The following is a 13,758-nucleotide window of genomic DNA, read 5'->3' on the forward strand; positions in this document are numbered from 1 at the left end:
GACGAGAGGTTGTGGTGAAGAGTGAAGATCAAGTTGAAGGCCTACGGTGGTATAGCGCGGCACCAGGATGCAAATAGGAACGGACACGTTTCTGTGCAGTTAGTGCAGAGAGAGAGCCGAGAAGGGAGCACAGCGAGGCGAAGGAGGAGTTGAGCTTAGTGGAGACGGCGCATGTGCCCAAGGTACACACGCACAAACACATACATAGACAGGCAGAGAATCATGCTCACTGCATGCGAGGGAGGTTCACGCAAAAAAAAAAATACGGGCCTCACGCCTATGCCGGAAAGAGGCTGATGCACGCCCCAACCCAACGACGACGCCGCACCAAATAGAGGGCGCTTGTAGTAGTGGTGGATCGCTATGTGGCTACGCAGCCATCCAGTGAAACACTGTGTCTCTCTCTCTCTGTGTGTGTGTGTGTGTGTCGGGGGAAGGGTGAAGGGGTGGTGCCATGTGCGTGGGCGACAGCAGACAAGCCGCACGCGACATAGTGAAACGTATACATACCCGCGCATGCATGCAGGACGGTGCATGAGAGAGAGGGAGAGAGAAGACAGCCCCTCCTCCTCCTTCACAGACACATACACACACACACATACACACGCGCAGGCTCAGGAACAGACAAGCAAAGCACAAAGATCCAAAAAAAGCAGTAATGCGCCACGTGAGCAACACGACAAATGTGGATGGGGAGGAGGGGAATGGAAAGTGTGCGATGGCCTCGGCGCACTGATCCACTCACTGCCTCCCTCCCTCCCTCCCCCCTCTCTTTCTGTGTGTTTTCTCAAAGTACACGAAAACAAAAAAAGACACGTGACACATCGGGCAGGTGCGCAGATGCAGAAGAGTGTGTGGGTCTACAGACGCACACACGCGCACCAACACGCTCTCCGCCTGACATGAGGCGTACACTGCAGTGTACGCTTCATGAGGACCCTACGCACGGAACACGTACGCGTTCTTGTCTGAGCGCGCCATGAAGTCCTGGCCGATGAGCCCTTCGATCTCTTGCTTGAAGTGACGCACCGTAACATCAAACACTTTTGCGTTCTTTTCGCGCACTGTGTTGTACAGCTCGTCATGCTTGATGTGCTGCACATGCTTCATCACCTGCATGATGGAGGTCTTGATCATGTTACGGCGCTTCATGATGGTAGTGTCCTGATCCACCGTGCTAGCGATCACGCGGCGGCGCTCGGCGTTTGGCCAGTACGTGAACTCACCACGCGGGCGGTTAGGTGGACGAGTATAGTCGTAGTTGAGAGCAATGCGGACCCCACCGGACGGAGCCGCCGCACCCACGCCACAGTTGCTACTGCCAACACGAACCAGTAGCTTGTCTCGGTCGAGGCAGAGCTTCAGAACGGCCGTAATGCGCCGCTCGTCCACGCCGGCCCACTTTGCGAGGGTTTCCATCTCCACTCCGGCCCGGCCATGCGCGGCGATGGTGAGGAAGAGTCGCTGAAGAAAGAGTGTGCCGTGAACGGTCGTCACACGGCCGCCCTCTTTGGGGTACGATAGGGTGAAGCTGGTGTACGCGTGGTCGTTCCAGTCCCACCGCAGCATACGGTTCGAGTGCTTCTCATTGTACGCGTGCTCCACCTTGCCGAGGTGCACCAGAACATCATTTGGAAAGGGTAGCGCTGCTGTCGCTGAGGTACCCATGACGGATGCCTGCCCCGCCTGGGCGAGTAGCTCCGCCGCAGACGTGGGAAAGCTGGCAAGGGTGGCGCCGCTCTCACCCGCGTGGCCAGAAGCCGTCGCCACCGCCGCCTCCTTCTCTCCCCATAGGCGCCAGTCCAGAATGGTGGTGGAGAGCCTGATGCTTTTGGCCGGCGCCTCGGCTGCCTCCACCACACCTTCGGAGGCGGGCCTGACCTCGCTCTGCACGGAGTAGCTCATGTGGAGCTCGCGAGCAGGCTTGAGCAGGGAGGCGTCGCCGAGCCACGCGGAAAGGAACTGCTCTGCCTCCTGCTCGTGGCGTTTTTTGTTGCTCTCCAGCTCAGCGTCGGAAATGACATCAGGGGCCGGTCGAGTCAGGAGACGCTCTCGCACTGTGATGGTGTAGCGATTGATGAACAGGTCGCGGTTCTTGATGCACCTCACCATGCGGAGAGCGCTATGCAGCTCTTCCTTGGACGTGAGAACCACGGCATCCTGCTCCGCCGCGCCGGGGGGCGGGTCGCGGGCGAGTGCAGCTGCAGCACCTGCGTTGAATGGCCGAGGGACTGGCCCCTTCGCGCCCTGTGCTGGCGGGGGCCTTGGCCGCTTTGCACCGAGCGCTCGCCCCGGCGCCCCGCTGCGCTGGCTCGCGCTCTCGATCCGAAGCAAGTATACGTGCACAGTGTACAGCAGGGGATCGGTGAGAAGATCGGCGTACTGCCTGGGCCACCTCACTTTCATTACGCTTTGCACAGTGTCATAGAAGAGGTACTTGCAGTCTCCGAACAGGCCCGTGCCGTAGCTGGCGCGCGCGGCGGTGGCGCTGGCATCCGCAGCCATGCTCGCGCTCGATGAGGCGGAGACGGGAGGCAGCGTTTTAGCGCCGATCGCGATAAGATCGTCAAAGGCAGAGACGGAGAGCTCAAGGGAGTCCTCCGTTAGAGCGTTCCAAGCGGGCTCCACACGGCGCAGGTACTGCAGGACCGCCGTGCTCAGCCTACAGTCGGTGTCGTCTGTCTCGAGAGAGGTTGTCGCGCCGGCAGCGCTGCTTCGACCGCAGTCGTTTTCGACCTGGTCCATGGCAGCGGCGATCACGTCGTGCAGCACTTCACCAACAACGCTCTTAAAGCAGCCCTCACCAAGGTTGAACTCTCGCATGACTTGATCGCCCACATCCAGAGACGCCCACCTCTGCATGCGGGACCCCGCCGGAAAAGAGAGATTTCGCAGCCACTTCTCCAGCGTGAGAAGCGCCGCGCAGACTCTCTGCTCGAGGGAGGAAAGCAAAAGTGAACCGCTGCATATTCCCGTGGTGGGCGGGCGCCCCAGCTCTGCCGCAGCTTTCTCGTCGCCAGACCCCGTGGCCGCGTCAGTCCCCATCGCAGCGCCGGCGACACCATGGCCTCTGAGGTTGAGCGGAGTTGTGGAGAGCAGCGCAGACAGCAGTGGACGAAGCGCCTCGCGCACCATAGCGCTCAGCACCGTCGGCCCGTGCAGAAACGAGCCAGTCAGCTTTGGGACATGATAGAGCACCTGCTGTTGCGTGTGCGCTGCCAAGTCCGGCGGCGTCTTCACGTCCCAACAGAAGAGCTGCACTAGCATGAGAGAGGTACCCCAGTCACTCATCTCGTTGCGCTCTACAAACTTCGCTGTGGATTCCATGAACGCGGGGTAATCCACCAGAAGCTGCTTTAGGACTGGGCCACAGCGCGCGAAGAGACCATCGTCGGCATCAGACGCTGCCGCACCCGTCAGCTCCCGTTGCTGGCGCTGAATGAGCTCCAACGTTTTGCTTGGGGGAAAGTGTGAGAGGCAGGCGTTCTTGACGTGCCCGAGAACGAGCGCATCGAGGGTCGCACGCACCTCCAGGCTGGCTGCGGTGCTGCTCTCTCGCTTCGATTCGACCTCCGCCACGAGGGAGGCAATGCAGTGAATCGCCTGGTCGAGGTGCTGCTCGCTGATGAAGGCCTCGCGCTTCGCGGACTGCTGGAGATCCAGCGCGCCGAGAAAGAGCAGGATCGATCGGAAGAGCCACCGTGGCGTCCGGAGTGACTCGAGGAAATCTTCCCCCAACGTCAAAATGGAAAGGGCGCCGCACCGTCCATCCGGGGCGGTCACCGCCGCTGAGGACGGCAGGAGGCGCGTGTGTGATGAAATGTGCGAGAGAAGGCCCTGCACCACCTTCAGTGCGAGCACCATCTCGCGGCAACACCGGACAATGCTGACGAAGTACGGGCTCATGGTCAACGTGGGCGTACTGATCGTGCGGGCCGCCTCTACACATCGCGATACGAGGTCCACACCCTCCATGCCAAGCAACTTCAGCTCTTGCACACACGCATCCTCCCGTGCGGTGATGTTGAGCTCGGCGAACAGCGTGTCCATGCGCTCCTGAAAGTAAATGACAATGCCGCGAACCCACTCTCGCGCCAAGGCACGCCCACCCTCGTGGCCTAGGCTCACCGCCGCCGCGGCGCGATCTGCCTGCTGAAACGTAATTGACCACGAGAGGATACGGTTCGTGACGGCGCGTGTGTTTCGGATATTCTGGCCGCCGCGCACCACCATCTCGCCGTTCATCTCGCGCAGCATCGTCTGCCACCTGGCCGCGATCTCTGGTGGGCTCGACCCCAGCCGCGCCACCGATGGTGAGCCTGCAGAGGAGACGAAGAAGTCCCGCAGAGGGATTCGCCCCTCGCCACGTGACCCGCTGATGAGGGAGGCGCTCGCGTTGTCGCTCTCGGAGCTGCGCTTGGGGAGTAGTCTGTCGTAGATCATATCCAGCTTCTGCAGTTCTGCGAGCTCATCTTCGGTGAAATCGGTACCGAAGCCCATTATCGAAGCGGTTGCTGGTGCGCTTGTGTATGCGTGTGCGTGTGAGGAGATAGGGAGAGGGAGGGGGGAGGCCCACGACGGCAAGAGAGAGAGTGAGCAGTCTGTGCTACAGGTGTGGCACCCAGAGGAAGATCGAAGCTGGCAAGTCGTGCGGGCCCACCTCAAGGCCTCACAACAAAGAATAAACACACGCACACACACAAATACACGCACAAAAGGACTGCTGTACACGAAGAAAGAGGGTGTTGAGGGTGGTCAAGGGAGAGTCAGGGGGGAAGAAAAAGCAGAAGGTGGGTAAGAGACTGTGTCGCCGGAGAAGTTTCGGAGGCGAGACAGGCCGCGTGGTCTAGCGCAAGGCGATGGCGAAAGGGGTGGGGGGTGGGGGAAGGGAGAGGAGGAAGCAGTGCATTGACATTGTCGCTCGAATGCGGTGCTGCCATCTGCTACAATCGATGCGCAGGCGCTTCTGTGCGTGCTTGTGCGCGCTCTACCAGGTGTGACGAGGAAGAGGAGGCGTGAGTGGCTCTCACACGCTTTGGGATCGAGACGGTAGTGTGAGCAAGAGAGTGCCCGAGGGATGGAGCCGCTTCGCTGCCGCACACTTCGTTTGCCCTCTCGCTACACTCCGCCTCACCCTCCTCCTCCCACGGGCAGGGCAGCAAAAGGCAGCGGGCTGGCTTTCCATGTCACTGTTATGTTGTTGAGATGCACAGGTGGAGACGATGCGCGCACAGCAAGTAAGTGGAAGAGCCAAGTCAGCCATCAACGATAGTATTCCATATGTCCCTCTCTCCCTCTGTCAGGTCACGCAGCGACAAGTATGTGACGTTTTTTTTTCGTCTTTAGCGCGACGTTGCGTGTCTGTCTGCGTCGAGCTCGAGCCACAAGTTCAAGTCGGAGGCCCCTTTCGTGAAAAGGCTTCCGATGCCTCCTTGGCCGCACCCACGGAGTGTGTGTGTGTGTGTGCGTGTGCGTGGAGGAGGAGGAAGAAGGGGGGCAGCGAAGGGAGAGGCGAGCTGGGAGCGACGTGGAGGGAGGTGAGGCAAAAGACGGCAGACCAAACACAGCAGGGAAGGCAACGGGGAACAACACCGACCACAACACACAAAAAAACGAGCGAGCAAAGAAGACGCGAGGACAGAGTGTGTGCGTGTTTGTGTGTGTGTGTGCGGGTCTGAGGATGCATCAACGGCGCACCCAAAGCGGGGGCGGACGCCCGACATCTGTGCCACCATCCTTTGGGACGGGGGCACCGAGCCAGCGACAGAGAAGAGGGGCCAAGACACGCACCCGCATGAGGATTAAGGAGACCATCGGCTTCAAAGATGCCAGACAGGCCGATGCTCAGTAAGAGAGGGAGTCGACAGGAGGGAAGGGGAGCGACGCAAAGCAGAAAAGACAGTCGCACACACGCACATACACACACGCGTATGGAGGGGGTACATATACAACCTCCACGCACTAGGACAGTATCTGACATGTGCGAAACACCTCGCCTGCACGTAGACGCACTCACACGACGCCGCGTCGAGGTCACATCAGCAATAAGAGAGGTCGCTGCCACCACACACAGATACACGGAGGGAGAGAGAAGGGAGCTAGCACTGCGGCGGCCGAGGTGCAGCAAAGAAACCAATACCCGCGAGGGAGTGTGCATGCGTGATGACGAGGCAGCCTGGGGGAGGAGAAGGGGAGGGGCCATGCCAAGGACCTCAGCAGCGTGTCTCTCTACACCTCCGCATCACCTTATCTTTCCGCTGCCTCCATCTTGTATGCGACTGCGTGTGCGTCTTGTGCATGAGGGATGGGGAGAGAGCAAAGGGAGGGAGGGAGGGGGGATGGCACAGGCGTTCATTGGGCCGGAGAAGCGGACGCGAAAGGGAGCCGGTGCAGCGCCTACCCCAGCGATGAAACACCGCCTATGCGAATTGACAGCAAAGGGGGAGAGAGAGATGGCGCACAGACGTGCACTTGTGCGCTGAGTGGAAGCGAGCCGAGAGCTGATGCAACTCTTGCGCGGTTGTCATCGACGAGAAAAAGGGCACCCAAGGGTGGGTGGGTGGATGGGGGGAACAAAAATGAACAGAAAAGATGACACTCGGCCTCACTACGGAATCGAAACGGACGACTCGAGCCCTTTTTTCCGGTACGGTGTGATGGATGGAGACAGGCGCTTAGGGAGGCGGATGGCGCAAAGGGGAGGGGGAGGGGGCGGCGAGAGAGTGCGATGGCCTTTCGGGCGATTTCTCGCTTTCCACTCCGTCAGGAGGAGGTGATGCGGACAAGATGTCCACCCATAGAGGAGGCCCGTTGGCGGCGCTGCAGAGTCGATGGTGAAGCACTGAGGTGCGCCTTCCTATACATATATATGTATATATATATATCTCAGAGCGGGCGAAGCGGCCCTCTCTCCCTCCGAACAACAACAAAAAAAGAAGGGAAGGTGAGGGAGACTGCTGGAGGGAGGGGGGCAGCGGCAGAGATACAGATGTCACGCAACAAAAATCACGCGCAACGCAGCGAAGCACCCCCCCACAAAAAAACAGTCGGCCAAGATGAGCGGGCCATGCAAGGAGATAGGTCAAGGCAGCTCCTTTCGCTGAGCTCACCTGAACGAATGCAGCGAAAGAGGGAGTTACTTGGCCCTTACGACTCAACGGCTGCCCCCTTCCCCCTCCTCAACTCACGAAAAAAATGAAGATTGCCTTTTTTCCGTTCCGCGGTTGGGCGCTTTCGCTGATCGCCGCCCACCTCGTCATCTCGCTCGGGGATGCGGCGCTGTAATCATTCGCCGGCCACACGAACTGGGGCACTGTCCATAGCACAACGGTGGCCTGGGCGGCAGTGACTGCAGAGCTCCCGCCGAAGATGGTGCGCGCAGGTGGAGCAGTGCAGCCGTGCAGGCAACGCACGCTCTTGATACGGGCACTACTGGTCATTCTCACGGGTAAGGGGGTGGGGGAGGACCGCGCGTGCCGGGCGAGGGGGTTGCAGCGACAGCGTGGGGGATGCTACGTGCGCCGTGGGAAAGAGGCACGGGCGCAAGCCCCTTTGGCGGCTCTCAGTCGACTGCCCTAATAGGGCATCTATGAGGTCGCCACAGGAGCAGTGCCGCCGAGTAGCGCTGTCAGGTTTGTTTCCTTGCTTGCCGAAGCGCCCGCTCGGGGCCACCAAAGCAGGAGAGCGCACTGGTGCAGGCTGCCTCTCACGTCGCCAGCCGGCTCTTCAGAAGGGCGGCCCCCCGGGTGTGCGCTCTCTCCTCGCGCCAAGCGCGAAAGACGGCCTTGAAAAGGACGCGTCTTCTCTCTGATGAATCCCCGACTCCTGGGGAGAGATGCCTTCGAAGGCGGACCTCTTTTGACGAGCGCGGCTGGCGCGAAATGGGGTGAGGGGGGAGAGGAGGCGCCACAACGGCGACTTGGGGGTGACTTCCGGCGGCCCTGTTTGTATTCGCAGAAAATAGTCGTTGGCGGGGTTGTGCTCGTAATCAGCGCCCTCGCCGTATACCTCGTCCGCGGACTTTCGGTGTCGGCGTCGCTTCGCGCGGCGGAGCTCAGCCAGAAGGAGCATCTCGCGGCTCTCGCGGAGCCGCTGCTCTTCTAGAAGTATGGCGGCAGTACGTGCATCTGTCTCGGTGTCCGCCACCGTCCCATTGCTGCTGCTAGCGCCGTCGCCCTGCTCCTGCTGTCGCGCCGGCGTGAGGCTTAGCGGTGGTGTCAGTGTTGCGCTTTCAGCGTTGCTTGCCCCACCACCAGCCCGCAAAATTCGAGACTCGCCGTCCCTCGGCTGGTTCCCGAACGGCGTCACACTCGCTGGCGTCACCGCGTCGTCTTCGGTGTAGAAATCGCTGTCATCCTCGCTAGTTGTGTGGCGCTGAATCTCCTGCCCGTCAAGCAGCATCTGCATCACATCCGGACCCGGATCCGCGTCCATGGGTCGCCCGTTCGTAAGAAGCTCCTCGAGTGGCCTACGGGATATGCGCAGCGCCTCCTCATCAAGACGGCTGTCCTCCTGCTCGTTCGCCAGCTGGATCTCAAGATTTTGCCGCTCCGTGCCACTTCCACGGCGGTTGCGCAAGGTCCGCCTGGCGCTGACCTCCGGCCGGTTCGGGAGCTGAAACGCGAGCGACACCCCCTCTACCGCTTCGCCACGCTCGATGAGCAGCAGCACGACATCCCGAAGTCGCCGTTCACGCCACTGCGCCTGCTCCTGCTGCTGCCGTTGTCGCGCCCGCGCCACGCGCCGCTCCCTCTCGCGGCTGTAGCTGCGCGCGTTGTCATTGTTTACGCAGACCCCCAAGATAACGAGGATGACGGCGAAGCCGAGGAATATGCCGAGGGTGATGCCGACACCGAGGGCGACAGGGGTTTGGGATCTCATGTGCGCTGGGGAAGCCGCCACGTGAGTCCGCACTGCCTCCTGCGTCGTTGGTCGTTCAAGTGTTTGGTTGTCTGTGCGTGTATGTGTGTGTGTGTACACCCATACACACTCACTTTCGTTGCCCCCTAATGGAAGGCGCAGCCGGTGTTGATCTGAGCAATGCGGGGGTGCTGCAGGACCGCGATCGGACAGGGAGCAAACGGATTGCGGTGCGCAGGAGCAAAGCAAAACGGTCTCTGTACACACGCGCCCTCTTCCCCTTCGAACAGACACACTCACTCACAACAGACACAAAGTAATGCAAAGAAGAAAAGGAGCTGAACAGAGAGAAAAAAAGGAGGGAGAGCGAAAAGCCGCGCCGCACAACCGATCCCAAGTCAAAGGGTCTCGTCGACTGCGCTCGTCGCTGGCTGCCGCGCAATCACCATTACCCGGCAAAATGGATGCGCCCAATCGAAAAGGAAGCACGCAGACACACAGAGTGTGGGCGGCAGACCGAAGAGCGTGCACCAGCGGCAACACGCACCACCCAAACACGCACGCACACCACGTGACGAGGTGGGGTGACGCTCCACTTTGGGCGCGGGGCGTGGTGGGGGGAAAAGGGGGTACACCGCAACACACAGAGTTTGCCCGAAGGAAAGTGCCACGCCCAACAACAACAGCAAAAAAAACGGCGCTCGACTCGCGGAGGCGGAGGCGTGCAGAAATCCGTGAAGCGAAGGCAGCAAACCAAAGAAGGCAACAGAAGAGGAAATGCCGCAATCGATGGAGAGAGACAGAGAGAGGGGCGACGTAAGTTGGCGAGAAGGGGAGAGCGAACAGGTGGGCAAACGGAGGGGGGAGGTGAGAGAGGGAGCCAGAGGAAGAGAAAGAGAGAGAGGCCGCGGAGGAACACGCACAGACACAGATACGCCGCCTTCCAGGGGAGGAAAAGAAGAGGGGCAAAGAGAGCGAGTGATGACGGGGTGTACCCTGTGGCTCTCTTTACATCGAAGCGTGATGCCGCAACGCGCACAAGAGAGAGAGACGAAGATTATTCGTGGACGGATAGACGGAGCTCTTGAGCGAATTGGGGAGGGCAGCGAGGAGTAAAGCGAGAGAGCCTGCAAACAAGGTGAAGAGAGGAAGCCGAAGCGATTGTACGTCGATGCAGGTAACCAACGAACAGAAAAAAAAAACATGCAACAACAATAGACCACGCCGGGGTGAGGAGGAGGGGATCTCTTTGCCACAAACGAGCTCACTGGCACACAAAACGGAAGCCGATGCCCTCACTCGTTCGGGACGCGGAGGAGACCGTTCTAGAAGAAAAGAGGAAAGGCCGGCTTGGTTCACGTGGAAACCAGTTACGTAAGGTGTTGTACCGCACGCGTGCTCATGTATATGTAAATGTTTGTCTGCCGGCGTGCGTAGGCGACTGCGCCCTTTCTCTCTGTATGTCACTGCAGGCAGTGAGAGAGGTGGTGGTGGGGGGAGGAAGCAGGAATCGAATGCAGAAGCAATATGAAGTGCCGAGAAAGACGTGCGTGTCTCGCTGTGTCGGTGCAAGCGCAGCGAGAGAGAGGGTGAGAGAGGAGGTCAGTCGGTCTTGCTCTCGAGAGCTTTAACCGTGGGCGCTTCTATATATATTTATGTATGTCTGCCTGTGTGTATGTGTGCAGATATGGCCGCCGCCGGGGTGGTGGTGGTGATGGTGGGGGCCTTTGCAGATCCGCTACACAACTGCGCGCGTGCTGGGAGGGGAGTGGGGTGAGGGGGAGGGTGGGTGTTGGAGGCGGTATCAGATCAGAAGAAAAGAGATGCAGTAATGAGGATGTGGAGAGTCGGGAGAGCGGAACGTGCTGCTTGTCCGTAAATGCGCCAGTGGCAGATGTTGGGCGGATTCGCTTACAGCGCAACCGATGCTGGCGGCGAAGCGATAAGGACGGAGAGAGGGAGACAGAGAGACGGTTTCCCCGGCGTAAGCCGGAGCAGACAGTCTTCTGTCAAGACCGTCGCGGTCGGCCGTGGAGATGATTTAGAGATTCCTCGTTGAGTAGATGGCGTAGACGCGCTACCTACTGCTCAGTCACAGGAAGCGAGGTGGCCGCGGCAGCGAGTCGTGGGCTAGATGAGCGCCTCTCCTCAACCGCAAAAGATAGAGAAGGCCACGCAGGGTCGGGGCCCGCTTGTTGTACTGCCGATTTATCTGTGTGTGATCACATGCTCGTCCCTCTCATACAATAGATGGGGGCGCTACTCTGTCTGCACAGGAGCCGTCCGTGGAACGTCTCGCTGCCGTCTTTGTTCCCCAGCAGCCCCAGTGCCCAACAGCGTTCCATCACCGCCCTGTTCCGCGCTCTTCATCGACTGCCGTAGCAGAGCGCGCTCCCCGCGCAGATAATCTAACCGGTGCACACGCTGTGACACGAGCGCGTATTGTAGCGGTGAAGGCAACGCCGATGAGGATGAGCCGGAGCCGGCCGTGAGTCCCGCGGCAGCCTCCCCGCCGGCCTGACTTCCGCCTTCGTCGACCACCGCTTCCAGAGCAGCAAGCACAGCGTCGGAGAGTACATGGTATCCGTGCAGCTCCATCCACGCCAAGAAGTGCCACACATCGTGGAAGGATGCCACAGGCTTCGAAGTGGCATTCAACTGTGAAAGAGAAGGGGTCGCACCGACTCCTCGCTGAGCTGCTTGGAGGAGGAGCACAAGGAGGTGGTGAGCATCCGCTGGCGACGGCGCGAAAGCTTGAGAGCACCTACTAGTCTTCGCTTCGGCCGGCGAGGACGGTGGCGCCGAGACGCTGTCAAAGGGTTCCTCGCCAGATGGCGGCGCGTACACAGGGCCTTCTTCCGCACAAAACACAAAGATGTCTCTGGCGCGCTGCAGGCGTGCGGATGGCGTGGAGGACGGAGGGGCGGTCCTGGCGACATCGGCGACCGAGTGCCGCAGTGCGGCTGAGCGTGAGGAAGGCATGGAGGCGGTGTAGCGGCCTGCACAGCTCAGCGCACGCTCAGCAGGTTTGTTGTACATGTTGAGCTGCACACCACGCAGTACTGTCTGGAGGTGGTGAGGCTTCCAGGTACCGGCGCGGAAGGCGGCTGTCAGCATATCTTTCCAGTCCTGCTCGCGGGGGACGGTGAGCAGGAGACACAGAAAGAGATCCGTTTTCGCCTTCCGCTCCGCCTCTTCCGGGGACAACGGCGGTCGGTAGATGTCCAACTTAAGGTCTTCATCGTCTTCCCCAGGTGCGGCACTGCCGTCCGTGACTGAAACCGCAGGAGTTATCGAAGGGGGGCGGCGGCAGCCATTTCCGCTGCTGAGGTGCCGGCGCGACAGGACAAGCGGCACGCATGCCTGCAGCCTCATTGCGGGAGCGTGAGCAGCTCGCACAGCTAGAGGTCGCTCTGAAGGACGTTGGGGGCCTGAGGTCGACAGGGGGAATGGAGGACGTGCGCGTGGGCGCGATGGGCCCCTCGAAAGGAGAGAGGCTGCCTTCATGGATCCTCACCTATACGTTTGTGCGACTGCAAGTGTAGCAGAGGGCAGGACGCACGGCCGTTTCCGGTGTAAGGCGGCCCTGTGATTGGCTGTGATATGCGGAGAGGGTTCGCATGCCAATCGCCACGAGGGAAAGGGGGCAGGAGAGAGGTGTGCGTGGGTGTGTTACGCCCAGGCATACACGCATACACGCACGTACACAAAGCAAAGGTGCAACACAGTGTCCACTGAGGGCGCGTGGGGGGGGGAATGGGGAGGAAGAGACGTACCGCGTTGGTACTGTGTTAGCAATCTTCTCGCCGTTTCGAGGGCTCACGCGCCCGCTTCGCAATGGAGGCCACTCTCTCAGAGGAGAGGAAGGCCGCAGGATACCCACGCAGCGCCACGATATCACCTCAGCACCCGCGCGAAAGGGCATCGTGAAGGAGGAGAAAGTCGGTGGAAAAGAGAGCACTCGTACAGAGAGCAGCGAGTCGCGACAAGTCAGGCGCGTGGGCAGCCCGCAGCTGTACAGCTACGCGACAGGCTAAGAGGGTGGTGGTGATGGTGAGGAAGTCACAGCCGGAACAGCCGTGATGGGATGCAGAGGCATCAGTCGAGGCATATACGCGTAGACACACACACACACACACGCAGGCAGATCCAAAGAAACAACGAAGAAAAGAGGAGGATCGAGGGGGAGGCTTAGGGCTCTCAGGTAGTGCGAGCGCCTGGGCCCCCTCCCTCTCCCCCTCAGTACATAGATATGAAGTACCCGCCGCCCAGCAGAAACTGCGGTAGCACCGTCTTACACGAGGAGACGAGCAGACCAAAGACGAAGAAGGAGCTCAACAACACATAGCCTTCTGAAGCACTCACATGTGCGCGCTGGTTCGGAGGCGATGCAGGTACGGGGGCGCCTTTTCCATTTCGACAGCTGCGGCTTCTGCCGTCGCCGAAGGTGCTGGTCTCTGTGAGGCAGCTCTCCATGGTGTGTGTGTGTGCGTATGGGTGGCGCCAAGCCCGAAACTGACTACCGCGTTGGACGCCTCACAGGCAAGGACGCAGGGCGCTTCCGGTACACGGCGGATCTGTGCAGAGTTTGCGACATAATGACAGACTTGGCTGAAGCCATGTCGTTGCCGCCTCCCACCTCACCTGGAAGTCCGTGCCCTGTGAGCGATGTGCGCTGACAGTTGGGCGAGTGAGGCCACACACCGGATAGAGAGGGAGGTGTGTGTGTGTGCTCGGTGCGCGCCACCAGGCGCTTCTGCGCGACGTCGCACGATCGCGCTGGACCGAGGTACGGCTATGGAGGAGATCGATAGAGATTTATGCGGAGCACCGAGCCCTCGGCTGGCTCTGATACACTGGCACGATAGGAAAGAAGAGGAGCTGCGCTGCTCACAGGCG

The 13,758-nt window shown here is 60.3% G+C and overlaps 3 protein-coding genes across 3 annotated transcripts; all 3 read right to left on the reverse strand.

Annotated features, from left to right (window-relative positions):
* Positions 1-939: 939 nt before the first annotated feature.
* LSCM1_01479 (uncharacterized protein) lies at positions 940-4,500 on the reverse strand (the record flags this gene model as incomplete). The annotated part of the gene is made up of 1 exon (XM_067319090.1): positions 940-4,500. The coding sequence occupies one exon, from the start codon at positions 4,498-4,500 to the stop codon at positions 940-942; it is 3,561 nt and encodes a 1,186-aa protein (XP_067176369.1).
* A 3,225-nt stretch (positions 4,501-7,725) lies between these two features.
* Positions 7,726-8,880, reverse strand: LSCM1_01480 (uncharacterized protein; the record flags this gene model as incomplete). Its single annotated transcript, XM_067319091.1, has 1 exon — positions 7,726-8,880. One exon carries the CDS (start codon positions 8,878-8,880, stop codon positions 7,726-7,728), a length of 1,155 nt encoding a protein of 384 aa, XP_067176370.1.
* A 2,238-nt stretch (positions 8,881-11,118) lies between these two features.
* LSCM1_01481 (uncharacterized protein) lies at positions 11,119-12,366 on the reverse strand (the record flags this gene model as incomplete). Its single annotated transcript, XM_067319092.1, has 1 exon — positions 11,119-12,366. One exon carries the CDS (start codon positions 12,364-12,366, stop codon positions 11,119-11,121), a length of 1,248 nt encoding a protein of 415 aa, XP_067176371.1.
* Positions 12,367-13,758: the final 1,392 nt, after the last annotated feature.

Source organism: Leishmania martiniquensis, chromosome 31 (assembly GCF_017916325.1).
Source record: "Leishmania martiniquensis isolate LSCM1 chromosome 31, whole genome shotgun sequence".
In the NCBI taxonomy this organism is placed as follows: domain Eukaryota; phylum Euglenozoa; class Kinetoplastea; order Trypanosomatida; family Trypanosomatidae; genus Leishmania; species Leishmania martiniquensis.